The sequence below is a fragment of the Canis lupus genome, chromosome 18 (assembly GCF_003254725.2).
Source record: "Canis lupus dingo isolate Sandy chromosome 18, ASM325472v2, whole genome shotgun sequence".
Classification (NCBI taxonomy): Eukaryota; Metazoa; Chordata; class Mammalia; order Carnivora; family Canidae; genus Canis; species Canis lupus.
In genome coordinates, this window is record NC_064260.1 from 38742427 (window position 1) to 38761398 (window position 18972).

At 50.8% G+C, this 18972-nt stretch overlaps 1 protein-coding gene across 2 annotated transcripts; it reads left to right on the forward strand.

Moving 5' to 3' along the window:
* Nucleotides 1–11161: 11161 nt before the first annotated feature.
* Nucleotides 11162–14290, forward strand: PRG2 (proteoglycan 2, pro eosinophil major basic protein). Of its 2 annotated transcripts, none has more exons than XM_025452232.3 (6): nt 11162–11272; nt 11798–11867; nt 12587–12810; nt 13150–13281; nt 13773–13884; nt 14121–14290. In XM_025452232.3, the coding sequence occupies exons 2-6, from the start codon at nt 11810–11812 to the stop codon at nt 14177–14179; spliced, it is 585 nt and encodes a 194-aa protein (XP_025308017.1). In that variant the 5' UTR covers nt 11162–11272; nt 11798–11809; the 3' UTR covers nt 14180–14290. The 2 variants fall into 2 exon arrangements, with proteins under 2 accessions (XP_025308017.1, XP_025308014.1); XM_025452229.3 differs by having other exon boundaries at nt 11168–11272; nt 12491–12810.
* Nucleotides 14291–18972: the final 4682 nt, after the last annotated feature.

The following is an 18972-nucleotide window of genomic DNA, read 5'->3' on the forward strand; positions in this document are numbered from 1 at the left end:
CCTGGGGTCCTGCTCAAAATATCGTCTCTTTTGAAAATCTTGTCTTGGGACACCTGGGTGGCTCAGCAGTTGAGCGCCTGCCTTTGGGCCAGGGCATGGTTCTGGAGACCCAGGATAGAGTCCCACATCGGGCTCCCTGCATGGAGCCTGCTTCTCCCTCTGCTTCTCTCTCTCTCTCTCTCTCTCTTTGTCTCTCATGAATAAATACATGAAATCTTATAAAAATTAAAAAAAAATAAAAATCTTTCCTTGGGCTCTCCAGCAGCCCTGTGTTCCCAGCACTGGATTGTACCCTTCCTGGTGACAAGCACCTGTCTCCTTGCATGATGACCTCTCATCACCTGGGCAATGAGCCCCACACGGTGGCCACCCAGCTCGTTGACTAATGCATGGCCCAAGCCAGCTATGGCTTGTTCAGTGAACCGTCACTGAAGGAGAGGATTCTTTCTTTTCCTGGCCTCAGAGCCAACTGGAAGGAGAGAGCAGAGCACATGGGTTTAGGGAGAAGCTGTGGTGTGGTGGGAAGATCGTGGATGGGTGGGTGGGGGGCTAGGCCAACCCATTTTTAATTCTTGCTCTGTCACCAGTGGGACTTTGGATGAGCCACTTCACCTCTACATCTTGGTGTGTTTATCAGTGTGATGGGAGAAACAGCTCTGCCTCCCTGCGCTGTCGTAAGGGTTAGAAATTAGGTCAAGTGCCTAGCATGTGGCAGGCGCTCAACGATCACTGCTATCGTTACAGGACTATATTAAATTCAGGAAGGATGCCTGGTGTCCATCACCGGTGAATGGAAAAATAAAATGTGGTATATGCATATAATGGAATATTGCTCATCATTAAAGAGGAATGAAACAGATACACACTTCAACCATGAAAACAAAAGAACCGGTCTCAGGAGACCCGCAGAGCATGACCCCCATTCGTATGTGAAATGTCCCAATAGGCGAGTCTATAGAGGCAGAAAGTGGATTGGTGAGTGCTTAGGGCTGGGCGAAGAGTAGTGACTGCCAGCGGCTGAGGGGGTTCTTCTAAGGGAGGTGACAGTTTTCTAAAATTGATAGTGGTGATGGTTGTACAGCTCTGAATATACTGAAAACAGTTGAGTTGTACACTTTAAATAGGTGATTTATGCGGTATGTGCGTTTTATCTCCAGCTGTTATTAAAAAAAAAAAAAAAGGTGTCTGGATTCCCAGGACATGCAGAGAACATTTCTATCCAGAGAGAGTCAGAGACGATTTCTGGGGAAAATGAGTAAGTGGGAGAAGCGGCCTAAGGGCACAGCCTCAAAGTTCTGTAGCTGTTGCCCCCTTCCCGCAACTTCTTCCTCAAATGGGACCAACCGCTCTTTCAAAGGAAGAAGTGAGCAACCCAGGGGTTTCACAAGTTTTGATTTCACTCAGCCACAGGCTCCTGGGGCCACCCGGCTTCAGGGGAGAGGGGCTGAGGCACACGTGCCCTGACCTCGGGCTGTGGCACCGAGCCTGGGGCAGGGGGCACCTCCGTTAGGAGAGCACCTGCCGTGCACAGAACAGCCGACGGCGTGGGTTAGGAACCTTCTCCTTTCACTGGCCCTGTTTGACAAACGAGGAACGTCAGGCTCTACCGAGTGGCCAGTCGTGTCCAAGGTCATTCAAACGAGCACATCGTGGAGCGGGTATTTAAATCCAGATCTGACCCCTAAGGTCACGTTCACTTTAGATGTTGCCTTTCCTTTACATCCCTTCTTACGTAGGAAACATCCAGCGGGTGTAAGACAGATCAGAACAGGGGATCCCTGGGTGGCTCAGTGATTTAGCACCTGCCTTTGGCCCAGGGCGTGATCCTGGAGTCCCAGGACCGAGTCCCGCATCAGACTCCCTGCAAGGAGCCTGCTTCTCCCTGTGCCTGTGTGTCTGCCCCCCGCCCCCTCTCTGTGTGTGTCTCTCACTGATAAATAAAATCTTAAAAAAAAAAAAAGATCGGAATATAAAGCGCCTGAGAAAGGTATTGTGAACTGCACGACTCAAGAGTGGCACGGCTAGCGTCCCCAGCACGTGACTATGTACGTGCGTGCCCCTTTTGTGGCTGTGTCGCATCTTAGTTATCGCCCGCCCACCCGGTCCTGGACGGTTGTGCCTCACTCTGTCCCCCTCTGCTGCCTGAGCCGGGGTCTCAATGGCAGTGAACCACGACAGCAGCCCAGGTCAGCAGACAGAGGTTGGAAGTAATAGTAGAGCTCAGGGCCAGATGTCACTTTGGGAGTTTCTAAAGAGTGACACCGCCTCCGTTCCTCGTTGTTCATCAACCTGGTGCCAACTGTTCTTTAGCTAAAGGCGTTGGCTGCCAGCTTCTCTGGATGTGAAGCTCGGAGCCATGACCCCTCTTCCTGCCAGCCCCCAGGGGGAGGATGCTTCCCAAACGCCCTGGGCGGGACTCCAGGAGACAGTGTCTTTCCTCTAATATCTCTGGGATGACACTTCCATCTGGGTTTCAAGGCACACAGTCCTTGTTTGACGACAACAAGGAGTCCAGAGGTGGGACGCGCCTGATGGCTCACGCACCTGCCACAGGCTGCATCCTACTGGCCACCATGAGTCACGCAGGACCAGCTGCCGCCTGGCTAAGCCCAGGACCACAGCTTTTGGTCATGCTGGCTGCTCTCCACAGCTTTTGATTTTTTTTTTCTAACCCCAAGCATGTGCTCATGGGTCCCTCATCATTCTGTTTCCTGGGCCCAGTGTTCCCTCCCAGGCCCCAGGTGGACTTGTGTGGTGGGCACATGGGAAAGGCTCTGGGCCTCCCAGGCACTGGCTAGCCGTGAGACCTTGAAGATCCTAAACCCTGCAGACCCTCAGTTCCTCACCTGCAGTGGAGACGGGAAGCACCGGGGCGCCTGTGGGAGGCCTGGAGGGAACATGGGGGATAATAGAAGGCATGGGCTTGGCCTCTGCTGTTTGGACTGTCCACGACCAGCTTCCAGCCCCTCCCCACACGAGCTCTGGGACTTAGATTCATGATGCCTCAATTTCTTCATCTGTAAAATGAGGTAACAATGGGACTATATCACCGAGTTGTAAGGATTATGTGGGTTCATGAATGCAAACCGTCTAGCATGCAGCAGGGCTGCCTGGCTAGCTTCAGGTGCCGCTGGTAACGCCTGTGAGTGCCGGTGGGGGACGGGGGGTATGGGGAGGACAGAGCAAGGAGGATCCGGGGTTCATTCCTGCTGGGGTCAGCCTGTCACCAGCCGTGGTTCAGGACAGGAAACGCCCTGCGAGCCTTTGCCCAGGCCGGTGTCTGCCTCAGAAAACAATACAGATTTCCTTGTATTGTGTAGAATGAGATTTCAGAGACAAAAAAAAAAAAAAAAAAAAGACTATCCCATTATCCAAAATCTTAAGCCAAAGTCAATGAAAAATATTAATCTTTATGTTCAATGTTTGCAATAGACGTTATTTCTCCAGCAGTGAGGGCAAAAATGCCAGCTGCCAGGGGCGGAGCTGTGTATTTCTTCCTGAGCCTGGGGACTCGGGGCCAGAGACGGTGGGGGCCAGGGGAGAGTGTGGACAGACAGCGTGCACCCTTCCCGCAGTGCCAGGCAGGGTGCCTGAGCCGGGCCCAGCCTCTCATGCCTGTTTCCTCACTGCAACGGGGCTCTAGTGCCCACCCCAGGGAGTGGTGAGGACCCACGAGGTTCCATGAGAGAAGTCCTTGGCCCCAGCACACAATAGGTCTTCATAAACAGCTGCTGTTAATTCTTATATTAAGTGCAAAGTCATGCTAAAAGCTGAGGGTACTGTTTATTTAGTTATTTATTTATTTTTTAGAGAGGGAGAGAGCAGGGGAGGAGGGGGCAGAGGGAGAGGGAGAGACAGAGTCTGAAGCAGGCTCCACGCCCAGGGCAGAGCCTGATGCAGGGCTCCATCCCACAGCCCTGAGATCATGACCTGAGCCGAAATCAAGACTGGGATGCTTAACCAATGGAGCCCCCAGGTGCCCCCGCCGACATGCACTATTTTAAAACCAAAATGGTGGGGTGTCTGGGGGCTCCATCGGTTAAGCATCTGCCCTCGGCTTAGGTCAGGATCCCAGAATCCTGGTATTGAGCCCCACATTGGGCTCTCTGTTCAGCACGGAGTCTCTTTCTCCCTCTGCTGCTCCTCCTGCTTATGCTCTCTCTCTCTTTCTCTGTTGAATAAATAAATCAAATCTTAAAAAACAACAAAACGATTTAATTCTCCTTGTTTGGAGCGAGTGCAACCCAACCACAGTTAGCTCCACAGTTTACTGCTCTGCTGGCTCAGCTCCACCTGCCTTCCTCTCCAGCAGGTGACCTCGACAGGGCTGCACGGTACCAGGCGCCTGGCCCGCCCAGAGCTCCCCACGGCTGCAATGCAACACGTGGACTAAAAAGAGAATTAACTGGGAACTCCGTGCGGGCAGAAAGTGTACCTTGTAATGTCCACTGTAACCCCGGGGCTTTGCACCCTACCCTGCTGTAGGATGGGAACTCAAGAAATACCAGATATATATGAAAGAGTGAAAGAGACACGCAGACAGGGGAGAGACACACCGACAGGGACAGAGAAAGACACACGTGCACATATGCATGCACAGACCGGGAGGGAGAGCAAGAAGGAAGGACGGAAGGAGCTGCCTCCACCTCCCAGACTCAGACTCTGTCCCCACTCACGGGGACTTGCTTGCAGAAGCTGTAGGATAACTTGAACCAGGAGGCCTCGGAGAGGTGTGGGGTGATTTCTGGGGCTGTTGTATTGGGGGAGGGAAGGAGAGGCGGACAGGTGGAGTCAGAATGTGGTCCCCTTTCTGCTGGCCGGGAGAGGATGGCCTATCTTGGAGGAAAGCCTGAGGCCCGCTGCTCCCTTCCCCTGCTGTTGCCTCGTTTGTCTCCAGGAGTTGACGGCAGGAGCTGCTGCTGAGATACTGGGTGTGTGGCCAGCCTGGTGCAAGACCAGTAAACCTGAAAGCTGCGGGCAATGGCCTCTCCCATTCGTGGCCTCCTGCCGGGTGAGCACTCTGGACAGACCCGCCTCCCTCGTTGTGTCTGGGAAGGCACCCCGTCTTCCACCCCCAGGCCCTTCCCACCCAATGAACTTCAATCACAATCACCATCTCTATCTTAGGTCTGAGCTCCCAGCTGGAGAGAGAGCGAAGCTGCTGTTTGGGGTTCCAGGTGCTCTTGGCTTGGGTCCTCTTGGTGGGCTGTGTGTCTGTCCCACACAGTGAGGAGCACACGAAAGATGCTCAGAAAGCTCTCCTTGAGGATGGCGGGAGACTTAGACTTCCTTTTCAAGCTGCCATCATTTGCTACCACGTGAAATTTGGGCCATCCTTTCACCTTTCCAAGACTGTCTTTCTCGGTCCCTAAAATGAGGATACTGTTTAGGGTTGCTGTTCATTGAGGACCTAGCAGGTGCCAGGCACCTCCTGGACTCTTGCACGACCACCTTCCTGGTTAGGCTTCTCCAGACCCCGTAAGGTTGTCATCCCTAACTTAGCTCACGGATGAGCAAATGGAGATGGGGGAAATGAGGAATCTGCTTGTCCAGGGAGCACACCCCCATCCTTCCCGTCTCCTCACCTGCCCCACTCACAACCTTACAGGGCTGCCTTGAGCACCGTGCACACTGGGGAATGAGCGGGCGTGCTTTGAGGTAGTTGCTCACTGCCACAGAGGCTGAGTATGGATGGGAGGAGTGCAGGCTCTCTGCTCAAATCCTGTTTTTGTTTTTAAGATTTTATTTATTTATTCATGAAAGACACACAGAGAGAGAGGCAGAGACACAGGCAGAGGGAGAAGCAGGCTCCATGCAGGGAGCCCCATGCAGGACTGGATCCTGGGTCTCCAGGATCAGGCCCTGGGCCGAAGGCGGCACCAAACCGCTGAGCCACCCAGGCGTCCCTCAAATCCTTGTTTTTATGCTTACCTGAGAAGTACCCATTCTGAGCCTCAGTCTTTTTGTCTATGATTTATGGATGACGGTGGTGTCTGCCTCACAGGATCGTAGATGAGATTAAATGACAGCGAGTGCATAACACCTGTAGCCCATGGGAAGTGCCTCCTGACTTAGCTGGTGCCGTTGTAATGGTTATTAGAATTCCTGCCTAGGGTCTTGTTTCAAGGAGTCTGTGCCCTGCTCAGTCTGTGGAGATCTTAAACAAGAATTGCTTTCCTTCACTCATTCACCTCGCTGGAAAATACGAATTGAGCCCCCAGCACGTGTCCATATAACTGCACAGGTACCAGAGATACGCAGGTGAGCGTGCCTTGGTCTGCTGAGGAAACAAAGCAAGATGAGAGTTGCAGTGAGATGGGATGGGGCTGGGATACAAAGAGATTGAGCCCCATTAGGCTCCCTTCTACCTCTTCCTGGGAGAATCAGGGCAGGCTTCATAGGGGAGGCAATCCTTGGTCTAAAGGTAGACAACAAGTAGGGGAGGCACAGTGGTTAGGGAGGAACAGGCATTCTTGGATGCAAAAGTCTGACGCCAGAGAGATCACATGTGACAGGGAAACACCAGGGAGCCTCTGGACAGTGTATCAGGGGCAGGGAGAGGTGGTAAGGCTGGGGGCAGGGAAAGTAATTTGGAGCCATTGAAACAATCCAGGTGAAAAATGGTTAGTAGGTGATTGGGAGAGTGGCAGATGGGGCAGACGGGTGGTGCTGAGGTTTGATGAGACGCTGAAGAAAGAGATGGCCCACGCTGGGTCCTAGCCTGGGGGTCTGGATGCAAGGGGGTGGTTTCTCCTGAGAAAGTGACCACGGGGGAGGGGCAGGGTTGTGTGTGTGTGTGTGTGTGTGTGTGGCGGGGGGTGAATTCATTCTGGCATGTGTTGAATTTGCGATGCTTATGAGACATTCAGGTCAGGAACTCGTTGGGTGGCCATATATGTGAATCTGTGGCAGTGGCCAGACCTGGTGAGGAGCAGGGCTGGAGCTGGAGTGCTCGGTGCATATTTGATAGCTTGAGACAGGGACATAGATGAGATAGCCCATGGAAAGTGTGTAGAGTTAGAAAAGAAGGCAAACATTGCCAATATTTAACTTTCTGGGAGAGGGAGAGGAGCCCACCAGCAGAAACTGGGAAGGAAAGTTGCTAAGACAGATTTTGAGAAGAAGAAAGTGGAGCGGTGTCATGTACCATAGAGGCCAAGTGGGATAAGAACCTCTTCCAGGATGCCCTCTCTGCCCACCCTCCGGTAGCACTGAACATGTGTAACTCCCAGTTTGTGTAAGTTCTGTGCTTCTAAGTGTCTTGCTTTATTGACTAATAGGCTCAACACAGTGTTTTGTTTTATTAACTAATAGGCTCATTCTGTTTGTCTTGCTGTCTTAGCTACATTAAGCCAGAGATGATCTCTGAGTATTTGGTGAATAAATGAGTGTGTGAACGAATGAATACATACACGAATGTCACAGAACACAGAGCCTGGCTCAGGGTTGTGCCAATGGCAGGTAGAGGTCAGAATGTTAGGTATACACGGAGCAGAATCCAACTGGACTTTCTCCATGTGTAAAGTTCAAGTTGATGGATTAATGGGACGTGTAATTGGAAAACTCCTTCCATGATCTGAGTAGAGTTCTAGGCAGTAAATGAGAAAGACAAAGTCCCTGTTCTTGTGGAACTTACTTCCTACTGGAGGAGACAGACCATAGACAAGAAACCAAGAGAGAAGCAAGATCGTGTGATTTTGGTAAATGCTTAGATGGCAATAATGGAACAATGTGGAACGAAATAACTTGAGGTGAAAGTAGGATGGGGGAGAGTGTTTCTTTAGAAAGCATTCTCGAGGAGGCTTCTCCAGGGAGATGGCCCTTGAGCTGAGGCCTGATAGACAGAAGGAGCCAGTGTGAGGCCTCAAACTTGGCCGATGGAGCAGAAACCAGCATGACAAGGGTCTCTCACACCAGTGAGGTCGGGCAGGTAGACAAGAGCCACACCACCACTTGCAGGCAGTGGGAATGAGTTTGGATTCATTGTTAGTGCAGAAGGAGGACACAGAACAGGGATCATTGGAATGCCGGGCTCTTGTGTATGTCATCCAACGTGGTGGCATGGGCTAGGGTGGTGAGCAGCAGACATGGAGGGATGTAGGTGGACTAGTGAGATCCTGAAGAGTGGCGAGTGGAGTGGAGGAGCCATGCAGCCTACCCTGCAGCAAGTGTCTAGAAGGGGAGGTGCCTGGAGGGGATGGAGGGGAGTCTCTTGAGGGAGCAGGAAGAGCAATGAATCTGGGAATGGGGACATCTGAGCCCAACCTGGGGCACTCCCCGTGGCTGAGACGTGGACACTGGACTGGGTCATTGCCAAGGGCCCTTTCGGCTCTAGCATTCTTGGTCCCTGTCAATCACTGGGACATCCAAACAGGGAAGTGTCAGAGCAGCTGCTGTTGAGGCTGATTTCACAGAGCAACGGCCTGGGTCCCTATCTCCCGGGTGCTCAGCCCTGGGACGATGTTATAGACCTATCTCCATCTCTTATCTGCCCCACAGGGATGTTGGCCAAGCCCAGTTATCAGGCAGTTGGTTAGCCCAAGAGGTCTAGCTCCTGGAGGACATCACTCCTGTGGGGGCAGAGCTTCGAACAAACTAGAAGGGACTTCCCAGCCTGTTATGGTTTAAAGGGAGAAGTGGGGGGGGACCTCCGGCCTGGACTGAACCTCTCTTTCTGTGTCCATATTTCCTGACCTGCTGACCCTGGATTCTTTTCCAGGAGGTCCTCAAGCCCATTCCTTTAGGACACCCCCCTGTGCCAACCCCCGACCACCAATGGCACTAACTGTAAATTTCATCTTGGGAAGGAGTGGGTCTTGATGCTCCACAACATCTTCTTATTACTCTTCTATGCTGTATGACAAATTGACACAAATTTAGCAACATTTGTAGCTTGCGAGGCAGGGGGAGAATGCACTGGTCAGAAGGCCCTAAGTGGGCCTCATGTGGGTTCAGGTCAACCTAAATTATGTCATTGGTACCAAATATGGACACTGGTCTCTTGAGAGTTTGATTAATGTGGGTCAGTCCCAAAGACCTGCATCACTTCTAGACCTAGTAACGCGAGTAGCTGTCATTTATTGAGCAGTGACTAAATGCCAGTTCCTGTGCTAAATGCTGCATTAGTCAGGGCTCTTCATGGCAGGCAGACATACCTCTCCCTGGCTGATCTGAGCAGAAAAATGAGTTTATTAAAAGGGAACGAGTTAGCTCATACAATTAAAGGAAAGGCTAGAGAACCAGAGCCAAAACCAGGCCACAAGATGGGTGTGGAGAGGCGCCGGCTGCTGCTGCTGCTGCTGCTGTGATTCAGGCTCTGTGGCTGGCAGTGTAGTGCCTGGACCCTGGATCCCTCTTCCAGTGCTGCCACCCCAGGAACTGGGTCTCACCATTGCACCACGAGGGAGAGGTCTTCTTGGTCATGAGCTCCAGATTCGAAGTCGTGGCTGGGTGGTCCCATTCGATAGAGCCTAGTCATATGCCTGAGCTGCAAAGGAGGCTGGGAATCTATCTGGCACTTTCTTTTCAAGAATGAGAGGCTTGCCCCCTCCCCCAAGATTCACAGGAAGTGGAATTCTAGAAACCAGGAGGCAGTGAGGGGGCTGGGTAGCTCGCAGCATGTCTGCGACACATACACACTATCTCATTTGTTCCTTCTGACTACCCTGTAAGGTAGATATAGTTACCCCCACTTTATAAACAATGATCATGAGGTATACAGAGAAGTTAAGGAACGTGTCCAGGGTCGCACAGCTATGGAACGGCAGACCCTAGATTCGTACTTGGACTGACTCCAGCACCCACAACCCCATCCACTGCTCTAACCCCTCACTGGATGTTGATGAAATGGAATTTCTAGGGTCACTAAGCTGTGGATTTCAGGCCCCGGATTGTGTGACCCAAAGGAGAGACTTCCCTCTCAGTTGAGGTACCTGAGCAGCAACTGGCCTCCAAGAATCGGCTCGATCCTGTCATCGTCTCACTCTAATAGCCTTGTCCAACATGTGAAGTGGCCTTGCAGGGAGGGCCTGGGGCTGGGGGTGAGCAGAATGCAGCTCAAAGCTCCTTGATAGGCTGTTTTTGAGTTATTTCCTGACTCCTGCATTCTATTCCCTTAAGTCAGTGGACATGGTGGGAAGGATATCTCCATTTTTTGGCTCAAGGTGGGATGTGCTCAGGGCACCTGGGTGGCCCAGTCGGTCAAATGACTTGATTTGGGCTCTAGTTGTGATCTTGGGGTCCTGGGATCGAGCCTCGTGTTGGGCTCCGTGCTCAGTGGGGAGTCTGCTTCTCTCCCTCTGCCCGTTCCTCTGCTCTTACGTACACAAATAAAATAAATCTTAAAAAAAAAAAAAGATAGGTTGTGCTCCTCCATGTTTTCCTCACCCCTTTCCAATGTGTACTCTGTTAACTTTAGTTGTGCAAGAGAGGACACTGTCCCCAGCTTAGGCCAAGGTCATTCTATCGCCACACCTTTGCTCATGTCCAGAACACTCTGTGTCCTTCCCTTTTGTTCACCATCCATCTATCCGGAAGAGAGTCAGCTCCTTGTTTTCATGGAGATTTTTGTTTCTAAAAATGGCAAAGTGGGACGCCTGGGTGGCTTAGCAGTTGAACATCTGCCTTCGGCCCAGGGCATGATCCTGGAGACCCTGGGGTCGAGTCCCACATCGGGCTCCCTGCATGGAGCCTGCTTCTCCCTCTGCCTGTGTCTCTGCCTGCCTCTCTCTGTGTCTCTCATGAATAAATAAATAAAATCTAAAAAAAAATGGCAAAGTGATACACAATCTTGTAAAAATATTCTTACTTATAGGTGCTTTTATTTCCAAAGGAGAGTCTCCAAAGAGTGAAATTGAGCAAGTGATATATGCACCTTTAATCTTAATAGAAATTGACAGATTTATTTCCCAAATGTCTGCAGCAGTTCACATTCCCATGGGTGAAGCAGGAGAGCTGTGCATTTTGGAAAAGCTCCCAGGGAGATTCTGAAGTGCAGCCCAGGTAAGAACTCCCCAGTTCAGAGCAGTCCCACAGTGGCCCCCAGGCTCCTGAAAGGGGTGTCAGAAGAGAATCTGGAAGTGAATGAGTGGGCTCTCTAGGGAAGTGAGGAAACACTTCTTATCAGCCCTCTCATATCCCTCGGGCTGGGGCAAACCCTCCTGTCTCTGGGGAACTTCCTCCAAGACTCTTCTATAAAATGTAACTATGATATGGAGCAAAGGAGAGTCTGAGCTTTGTGAATTTCTCAGGACCCAGGAGGACCTCTGAGTGGGTAAGTGCTTTCCCTGTTGCAGTGGAGCTGACTTTGGGTAAGTGTTCACTCTCTGGGGAGACAAGTGGTCTAGGCTGAGAAGTTAGGGAGGGCTAGCTGGGACTGTGTGTGGCTTCCAGGAGTCAGCAGGGATGAGACTTCCCATCCCTGCCTTTCATACTCCTTCTGAGGCATGTGAAAGCTCTCCCTGGCTGGGGAAAGCATGGCAGTGTGTGTGACTTTCAGAGCTTTGAGCAAGGGACATGCTCCCTAAGCACTATGTGCTCCTGGAAAGGCCAACCAACACTGATTCTCAGTTCTCTCTTGTTTCACAGACTCTGAAGGGCCTGTTAAGTATAAACATATAAAGTTAGTACTCCCTTCTTCATGTGAAGCCCATAGGAAAACCAGCCTTGGCTACGTGTCCATTCAGAAAGGGTCCCAGCATCCTGGGGCTTCAGGGGCTTCTTGTCATGCCTTCTCTTTCTCTACCCCACTCCCAAGGTGTGTGACTATGTGTGTGACACACTGTATTCTTCATTGCAGGACAAAGCCAAGATGAAAGTCCCCCTACTTCTGGCTCTTCTATTTGGGGTAGTTTCAACTCTTCATCTGAGTAAGTCTCTTTGGCCTTCAGTCTTTGTCTGCTTTGCTCTTTCCTAGGGTAGATGGGGCTAGAGACATAGAGCCACTTCCTTCTGTGGCCTTCCCCTACATCAAGATCTTTGCACACCTAGAGAAGAGAAGCAGAGGCTCTAGAGCCAGGAGCTGAAGGGACTCCTCAGGACATCTGTGTCTACGGTCTCAATTCCATCATGACATTCTCATTGTTGTCCTTTCTGTGTAATACCAATGATGAATATAATCATAGCTTCCTTCTACTTTGAGCTCACTGAGTGTGTCATGCTGAGTATTTTCTATACATTATCGCCTTTAAACATCATAGCATCCCCCTGAGGTATATGGTATCATGTACCCATATCAGACACGAAAATATAAACCTCGTAGGTGATGGGCCCAGTACCCAAACCCACAGCTGCCTGAATCCTTGCTCTTAACACCGTGACCTCTTGTGGGTGTTTTGTGTGGGGGAGGTGTCTCCTGTTGGATGGGTTCCAGGTTCCTCTCTTTCCAGGAGTGAATGCTCTGCCGCCTGGGGCCAGGCGGACGCTGTCCGTGGTGCTGGGGAGGAACAGGGGTAGATGTGAGGAGGGCACTTTAGGCCTTTCTCCCTGCTAGGGACTGTGAAATCTAACTCTGAGAGCTTCTTGGGAGATGAGATCACGCCTCAGGATGGGGAGATGCCAGAAAATGAGCCAAAGGAGGCCCCTACAGGGGAGATGACGCTGCTGGAGGAAAAAGAGGAGGGGTACTCTGGAACGGAAGATGACCCTGAGGAGGAGGGAGCTGTAGAGTGTGACTCAGCCCTGGATAAGGAGGAGGAGGACTTTCAGTGCCCTAAAGAAGAGGACATAGTGAGACTGGAGGGCAGCCCTGGGTGCAAAAACTGTCCACGTTTCCTCCTGGTGAGGCATTTCAAGAAATTTAATAAAGCTCAGGTGAGTGGTCTGAGGCTGAAGCTGGGGGTGGGGGTGGGGATGATGTCTCCAGCCTCTGCATCACTATTTGCCTCACTGAAGAGCCTCGGCAGCGGGGGTGGGGGGGGGGTGGGGGGGCGGTATTGGGGAGGGGGGCTGGGGCCCGCACAGGTGTCAAGGTAAGAGGGGAGAGGCATGTAGAAACAGAAGTGGCATTTTGACCTCCAGCCTTGAAATGGCCGTGGAGGTGGGCATGGGGGTGGAAAAGATGAATTTTGGAGGTTTAGAGACCCAAGACTAAGGTCACATGAATTCCTTTGAGGGGGCACTCCATTCTTTCTCTTTTATCCTGCCCTGCAGCGTGTTTGCCGGAGGTGCTACAGAGGCAACCTCGCCTCCATCCACAGTGCCGGCTCAAATTGCCAGATTCAGAACACAGTCAGATGTCTCAACCAGGGCCAAGTCTGGATTGGAGGCACGGTCAGAGGCTGGGTAAGAGGTGTTCTAGCTCTAAGTGGGGAGCACTCTTAACCCCAGCCAGTGCTCACCTTGCTGCAGATCTGTCTGTGCTTCCCCTCCGATCCTCCAAAGAACTGGGGACAGACAGACAGCTCGGGCAAGACACCCAGGAGGCTGCCTAGGCCCTGGGAGGAGCCAAGGATTTGGGGCCAAGTTCTGCTCAGCCTCTGACTCACACCCTATATGACTTGGGTGAGACCATGAGCCTGGCTCCACCTCTCTAGGCTGGGGCTGGAGGTCCTTCTTGCTTCTTGTTAAAGCCAGAAGGATGTGAGTGTCCCTGCCATGCATAGAATGTGATGATGAAGATCACTGTGGAACAGCACTGCAGTTGACCAGGACAGTGTCCATCATGGCCCAATAGTCAAGGGCATATGCCTGGTGGGATAGTTTTAGCTCCGCCTATCTACTTTCCCTTTGCCACCAGAACCCCTCTCCTGCCCCAACCACCTCTTCTGCTCTAGGGTCCCTTCAGACATTTCTCCTGGGTTGATGGCAGTGGCTGGAACTATGCAACCTGGGCTGCTGGCCAACCTGCATTCTATAGTGGCAGATGTGTGTCCTTCTGTACCAAAGGTGAGGTGGGAGTGAGGATGAGGGATGGGAAGGCTGGGTGGGAGGGGGCCCTAGGAGGGCCTCATGGAAGGAGTGCTGGGAGGGGACTGCACCCCCATGGGAAGGGCCTGCTGAGTCTTGAGACTCCTCGCTGGAGGCAGGAGTGGGTTGGGGTGGGGTAGGGGTTGGGGGAGGCCTTTCTGTGGCTGAGTCAAGGGGAACCAGAGGCTTAAGTCCCCTTCTTGTTGTCTTCACAGGAGGCCGCTGGCGTATAAATAGATGTGGAAGGCGGCTCCCCTTCATCTGTGCCTACTAAACTGGACCCAGCCAGGAGTCCAGAGCACCGGCTCCTGGGTAGCTGCCTCCTCTCCCCACGTGCTGTCCCTGCTTCTAGCCCCCAGCAATAAAACTGCTTTCCTGAAACTGACTTCTTTTTTCCTCTGGTCATCACTTTCTCTGCTTAGCCCCACCCATGAACTTTCTGCCCTACGATGACCGCCCCTCCCCACTCCACTGTCTCTCAGAACAAGGAGGCTGGAACATGGGGTGGGATCCATGGGGCCTTCCTGAGGATGGAAGAATGGATTCACTTAGCTCTTTTTACACAACATCCAATTACTGGCGCCTGCATAGCAGGTGCTATCAGGACCCCACCAGTTCCTTCATTGCAGGTGGACTCTCTATGTCCCCCATGCTTGCACTGCCACACCTAAGGGCCTTTTTTCCTTCCCACAGACTGTGGCTGCCTGAATGAGCCAGAGAAGTAACATGTCCCTGGAATAGCCCACAACTCACAGGAGTGGGAGTAAGAGTGCCTCAGTCCCCTGCCCTCACAATGTATTGGGCATTGTTTCCAAGGGTTTCCCAGTGGGATTAACTTCTAGTTGTCCGCTGAGGCAGCTGGCTTTGTAGCACCCATGTTTTGGGCTGTTTTTCTCATCCATCTGAATTCTCCTCTTCCTTACAAATGTCCTTGCACCTCCCAAATAAGTTACTTGCACTCAAATCTTTGTCTCAGGGCCTATATCTGGGGAAACTCAGTATAAGACAACATGCTATTTGTCCAACTCTATATAAAGACGTGGACACATAAGACACAGGTTCCTGCCATTCAGGAACATATGGTTGTTTATAATTGAAGCACAACAGCAGCTACTAATTTTTACTGCTTATTGCACACTCACCAAGTACCCCCTGCTGTGGCAGGCACTTTAGAGAGATGACCTTGTGTGATCAAGAATTATTACCCCAGGGCAGCCCGGGTGGCTCAGTGGTTTAGTGCCGCTGTCAGTCCAGGACCTGATCCTGGAGACCCAGCGTCGAGTCCCATGTTGGGCTCCCTGCATGGAGCCTGCTTCTCCCTCTGCCTGTGTTTCTGCCTCTCTCTCTCTCTCTCTCTCTCTTTCCCTGTGTCTCTCATGAATAAATAAATAAAATCTTAAAAAAAAGAATTATTACCCCATTTTACAAAACCAGGCTCAGAGAAATAATGGCTGATGCAAAGATTTGCCCAAACATCCGAATGTGGCTGATGTTGTGACTTGGCTCTGTTCCAGAGAGTGCTCTTTCAATCATTAGGATCCTGTGGCTGGTAGCACTGGCTGCTTCCAGGACATGGTGGTCTAGGGATGGAGCATAGTGGAGAGGCAAGACACACTCCCTTACCCCTGGGTTCATCTTGAAGCATAGGACTCCAACCCAGCTGGACATGAGGGAATCCCAATCGGAAGTGGCATTCCGAATCCTTGCTCCACCAAGGAGGTGAGCAGAAAGTAAGGAGTCAATGCCCTAAAGCCCCCATTCCTCCTGGATTCCTCATATACAGAGAATTACAGGTGGCTCTAGAGTCCTAGAGGAAAATCAAGAACCTTAATATGTTTTGAGAGTGGCCCAGATTGGAGAAGCCATTTGCTCAAGGTTACACAGCTAATGGAGAAAGACAAATCCAGCTGAAGCCCACTGTAACTGCTGTTCTATGACAGTCTGCTGACTTCAAAGATGGTGGAATTCTGGAAACAGTCTTCCAGGTTCAGCCTTGGGCCGGGTGCTCTGGCCGATGCTACTGAAGTAGAACTTTCACTTCTTGTCCTCATCAACTATATTCTGCTGTGGGAAGGCATGGCTTCCCCTTATTCCAAAATGTGTAATAAAGAGTAACAGTCTTTCCCATTTATTAAGCATTTACTAAGTGCCAGGCTTTATGCTAAGTGGTAAGTGGACTTTGTCTTGTTCCTCGTAAGTCTCTTCTGTTGGGGCTGTGTGTTGTGACAGAAGCAGGTCTTCTAGTCCACAGAGATCCTCTGTAGGGGGATTAATGTCAAGAAAGAGCCATGAAAGAGCCTTTGGGTGCCTGGAAACATTCTGTGTCTTGACCTGGGCATGATCCCACGGGTATATTCACTCTGTAAAAGTCCCCTGAGCAGTCCACTCTCTAGTACACTTTATTGGATGCATGTTATATGTCCACAAGGAGAGTTTTTAAAAAGTAAAAATAAAATAAGAGGACTGGCTTTACATCCCCAAATATGGATTTGTGTGTCATTTTCCATCTTCAACAAGATGCTAACTCAGCTCTGTAAAGCTAACTTGCATCATTTGAGAATCCCTGGAGTTCCTTGTACTGTGCAAAGCATAGAGCAGGAGCTCAATCAACATTCAGTGCTTATTTGTTGGTTGGGGTCACATTTCCAGTCCTGGTTTCCTGATAAGCGCCACCTCCCAACTCCATATGCCAGGCCCTGTTCTGGGAGTTTTATTCATTAGATAGAGGTGCTGTCATGAGCCTTCGCTTTCAGATGAGAAAACAGAGCCACGGAAGGGCTGGCTTTGGGCTCATGATTCCATGACACACCACACTAAACTGCCCTTCAAGAGAGAGAGACCCACCCTCTGCACAATGTGGAACTGGGCTGAATCTTGAGATGAGAGGCAGTGTCTGAAACCCTTGTGAATATAAATGCAAACAGTAAGGCAGAGGATTAGAGCCTCATGGATGCTGAACACGTTGGCACCACTGGCTAGAATGTCTGAGGCTAATCCAGTTGGGCATATCAAAGAAAGCAAGGATGTGGGAGTCAGACAAGGGTCACACATGCCAATCCTTGCCAGTTGCGTCTACTTGGGCAAGTCATTCAACCTCTCTGAGCTCATGCAGTAGATATATAGACTAGAGATGACAATACCTAATTTGCAGGATGATTTTAAGACTTAAGTAAGTAGAATCGCGGGTATAAAAGCCTTGAGGAAATGCAGTGTTTTGTTCATGGTGGACAAAATATTATTTTTTAACAAGGCAAACCTCACTGTGGTCACTGAAGAGGTAATTGAAGTCAATGGACTGTCTGCCCAGGGTTTGTATGTAAAGAAAATGGGGGAGAACACAGAGAGGGGCGAGTTGTAGAGAAGGGAGGTCCGAGAGAGGAAGCAGAGGGAAGGCAGCTATGGGACACAGCTAAGAAGCTGGAAGACCTTGGGTTTAGGCTTGTCTCTGACTTGCTATATCTCAAGCCCTCTGAGCCGTCATTCCTTCAGCTATGTTGGTTAAAGGTGCTAGCTGACTTTACTGGTCACCCCAAAGGGTGCAATGATATCTCTGGCTGGGCCCTGGGATGGGCAAGAAAAATGGGGAGGGGGTCCAGCCCTTCCACTGAAGAGATCACAAGTTCAAAATCTGGAGATGGGGTTTTGGGAGCTTGGAACTGGCCCAGCCCCCAGGCCCCGAATTAGGAAGAGAAGCTAAGAGTCAAGTCTGTTGGGCCAGGGAGATAATGGGCAGGGCTGTTACTCTGCAATCGGGTGCAGAAATGAACCCTCAGACACTTCTCCATTTGCGGGTACTCTTGAGACAGCAGAGGAGGGGAGGGCCCAGGCCTTTTCACCTTCTGGGCTACCTGTTCCTGGTGCTCTGTGTACTGGAGGGCTGGACTGGAATCTGAGAATCAAATATGCACACTCATGAGGATGTGGCTAGGATGGCACAGAGTTGAAACACCCACCCCGACAAGTCCTCTAGCCCTTGGTGGTGATATCCAGCAAAATCAGGGCTCAGCACTTGCTGGTCTCTCCTTGGATTGCAGTGAATTTGGCCAGAGCTTGATTGATTAAAATTTTGCTATTTTGTTCATCATGGGGTTTTGCATTTATTTTGATTTTTAAGAGAGATTACATTAAAATACTGTTTCTCTTGACTATTGTTTCTCTTGACTACTCTTGCCCTCTTAAATTTTACAACTGAGACAAATGCCTTGCTCATATCCTCCCAGTCCCGACCCTGGTGGTGGTAGAGAGCTGGTGGGAGATAGGGAGTAAGGATGGGTTGAAGGGTGGCCTAGAGTGTCTGCATCCTTCATGACTCTGCATGAAGTTTCCCATTCCAGCTGCTGCCTCCTGGCCAGAAGATATGCCTTGAGATTGGAAACAAATGGCATGTTCTAGATCAGTGATCCTCAGCTGGGGCAATTTAGCTCCCCAGAAGACATGTGGGAATGTGGGAAGACGTTTTTGATCATCATGACTGGGGGAGGTGCTACTGACATCTAGTGGGTAGAGGCCAGGGAGGCTGCTAAACTTATTACAATGCACAGGACAGCCTCCCCCACAGCAAAGATTATTTCACTCCAAATAGCAACAGCGCAAAAGTTGAGAACCTTGATCTAGATCCACAGCATAAAAGAATGAGCATAATTTTTTACATATTAGAGATGAGAAAGAGAGGGAGAGAAGGCAAGAAAGTGAAGGAGAGAGAGAGACAGAGATGGAGAGTCAGAGAGAGAGAAGAGTTTTGAGCCAAAAAGACTTAGAAATACCCGTTCTCCTAATTCCTGTGCAACCTTGGCAAGCTGTTTTCCCTCTCTAAATCTCATTTTTTCCCATCTGTGAAGTAAGGATAACCATACCTTCTCATGGTATGAAGGTGAGGAATGGAATCAGGGATGTGATGCATGTAAGTACCTGGTCTAGATAAGCACTCAGGAGGGCTGAGGCTCCCCTGGCCTCCTATCTACTCCCCACATGGTCTCCCAAAGACCTGGGATTCCCCCTCCCTCATTAGCTGGGGTATTGACCAGAAGGCTGCTCCTGGCATTAAGGAGTATTTTTCAGGCTGGGACA

Bases quoted from the DNA above. Each gene is read 5' to 3' on its own strand.
- PRG2 (XM_025452229.3), top strand. From the start codon at position 11,810: ATGAAAGTCCCCCTACTTCTGGCTCTTCTATTTGGGGTAGTTTCAACT. The intron at 11,868-12,490 runs GTAAGTCTCTTT...TCTCCCTGCTAG, and splicing joins AGTTTCAACTCTTCATCTGA to GGACTGTGAAATCTAACTCT. The intron at 12,811-13,149 runs GTGAGTGGTCTG...CCTGCCCTGCAG, and splicing joins AGAAATTTAATAAAGCTCAG to CGTGTTTGCCGGAGGTGCTA.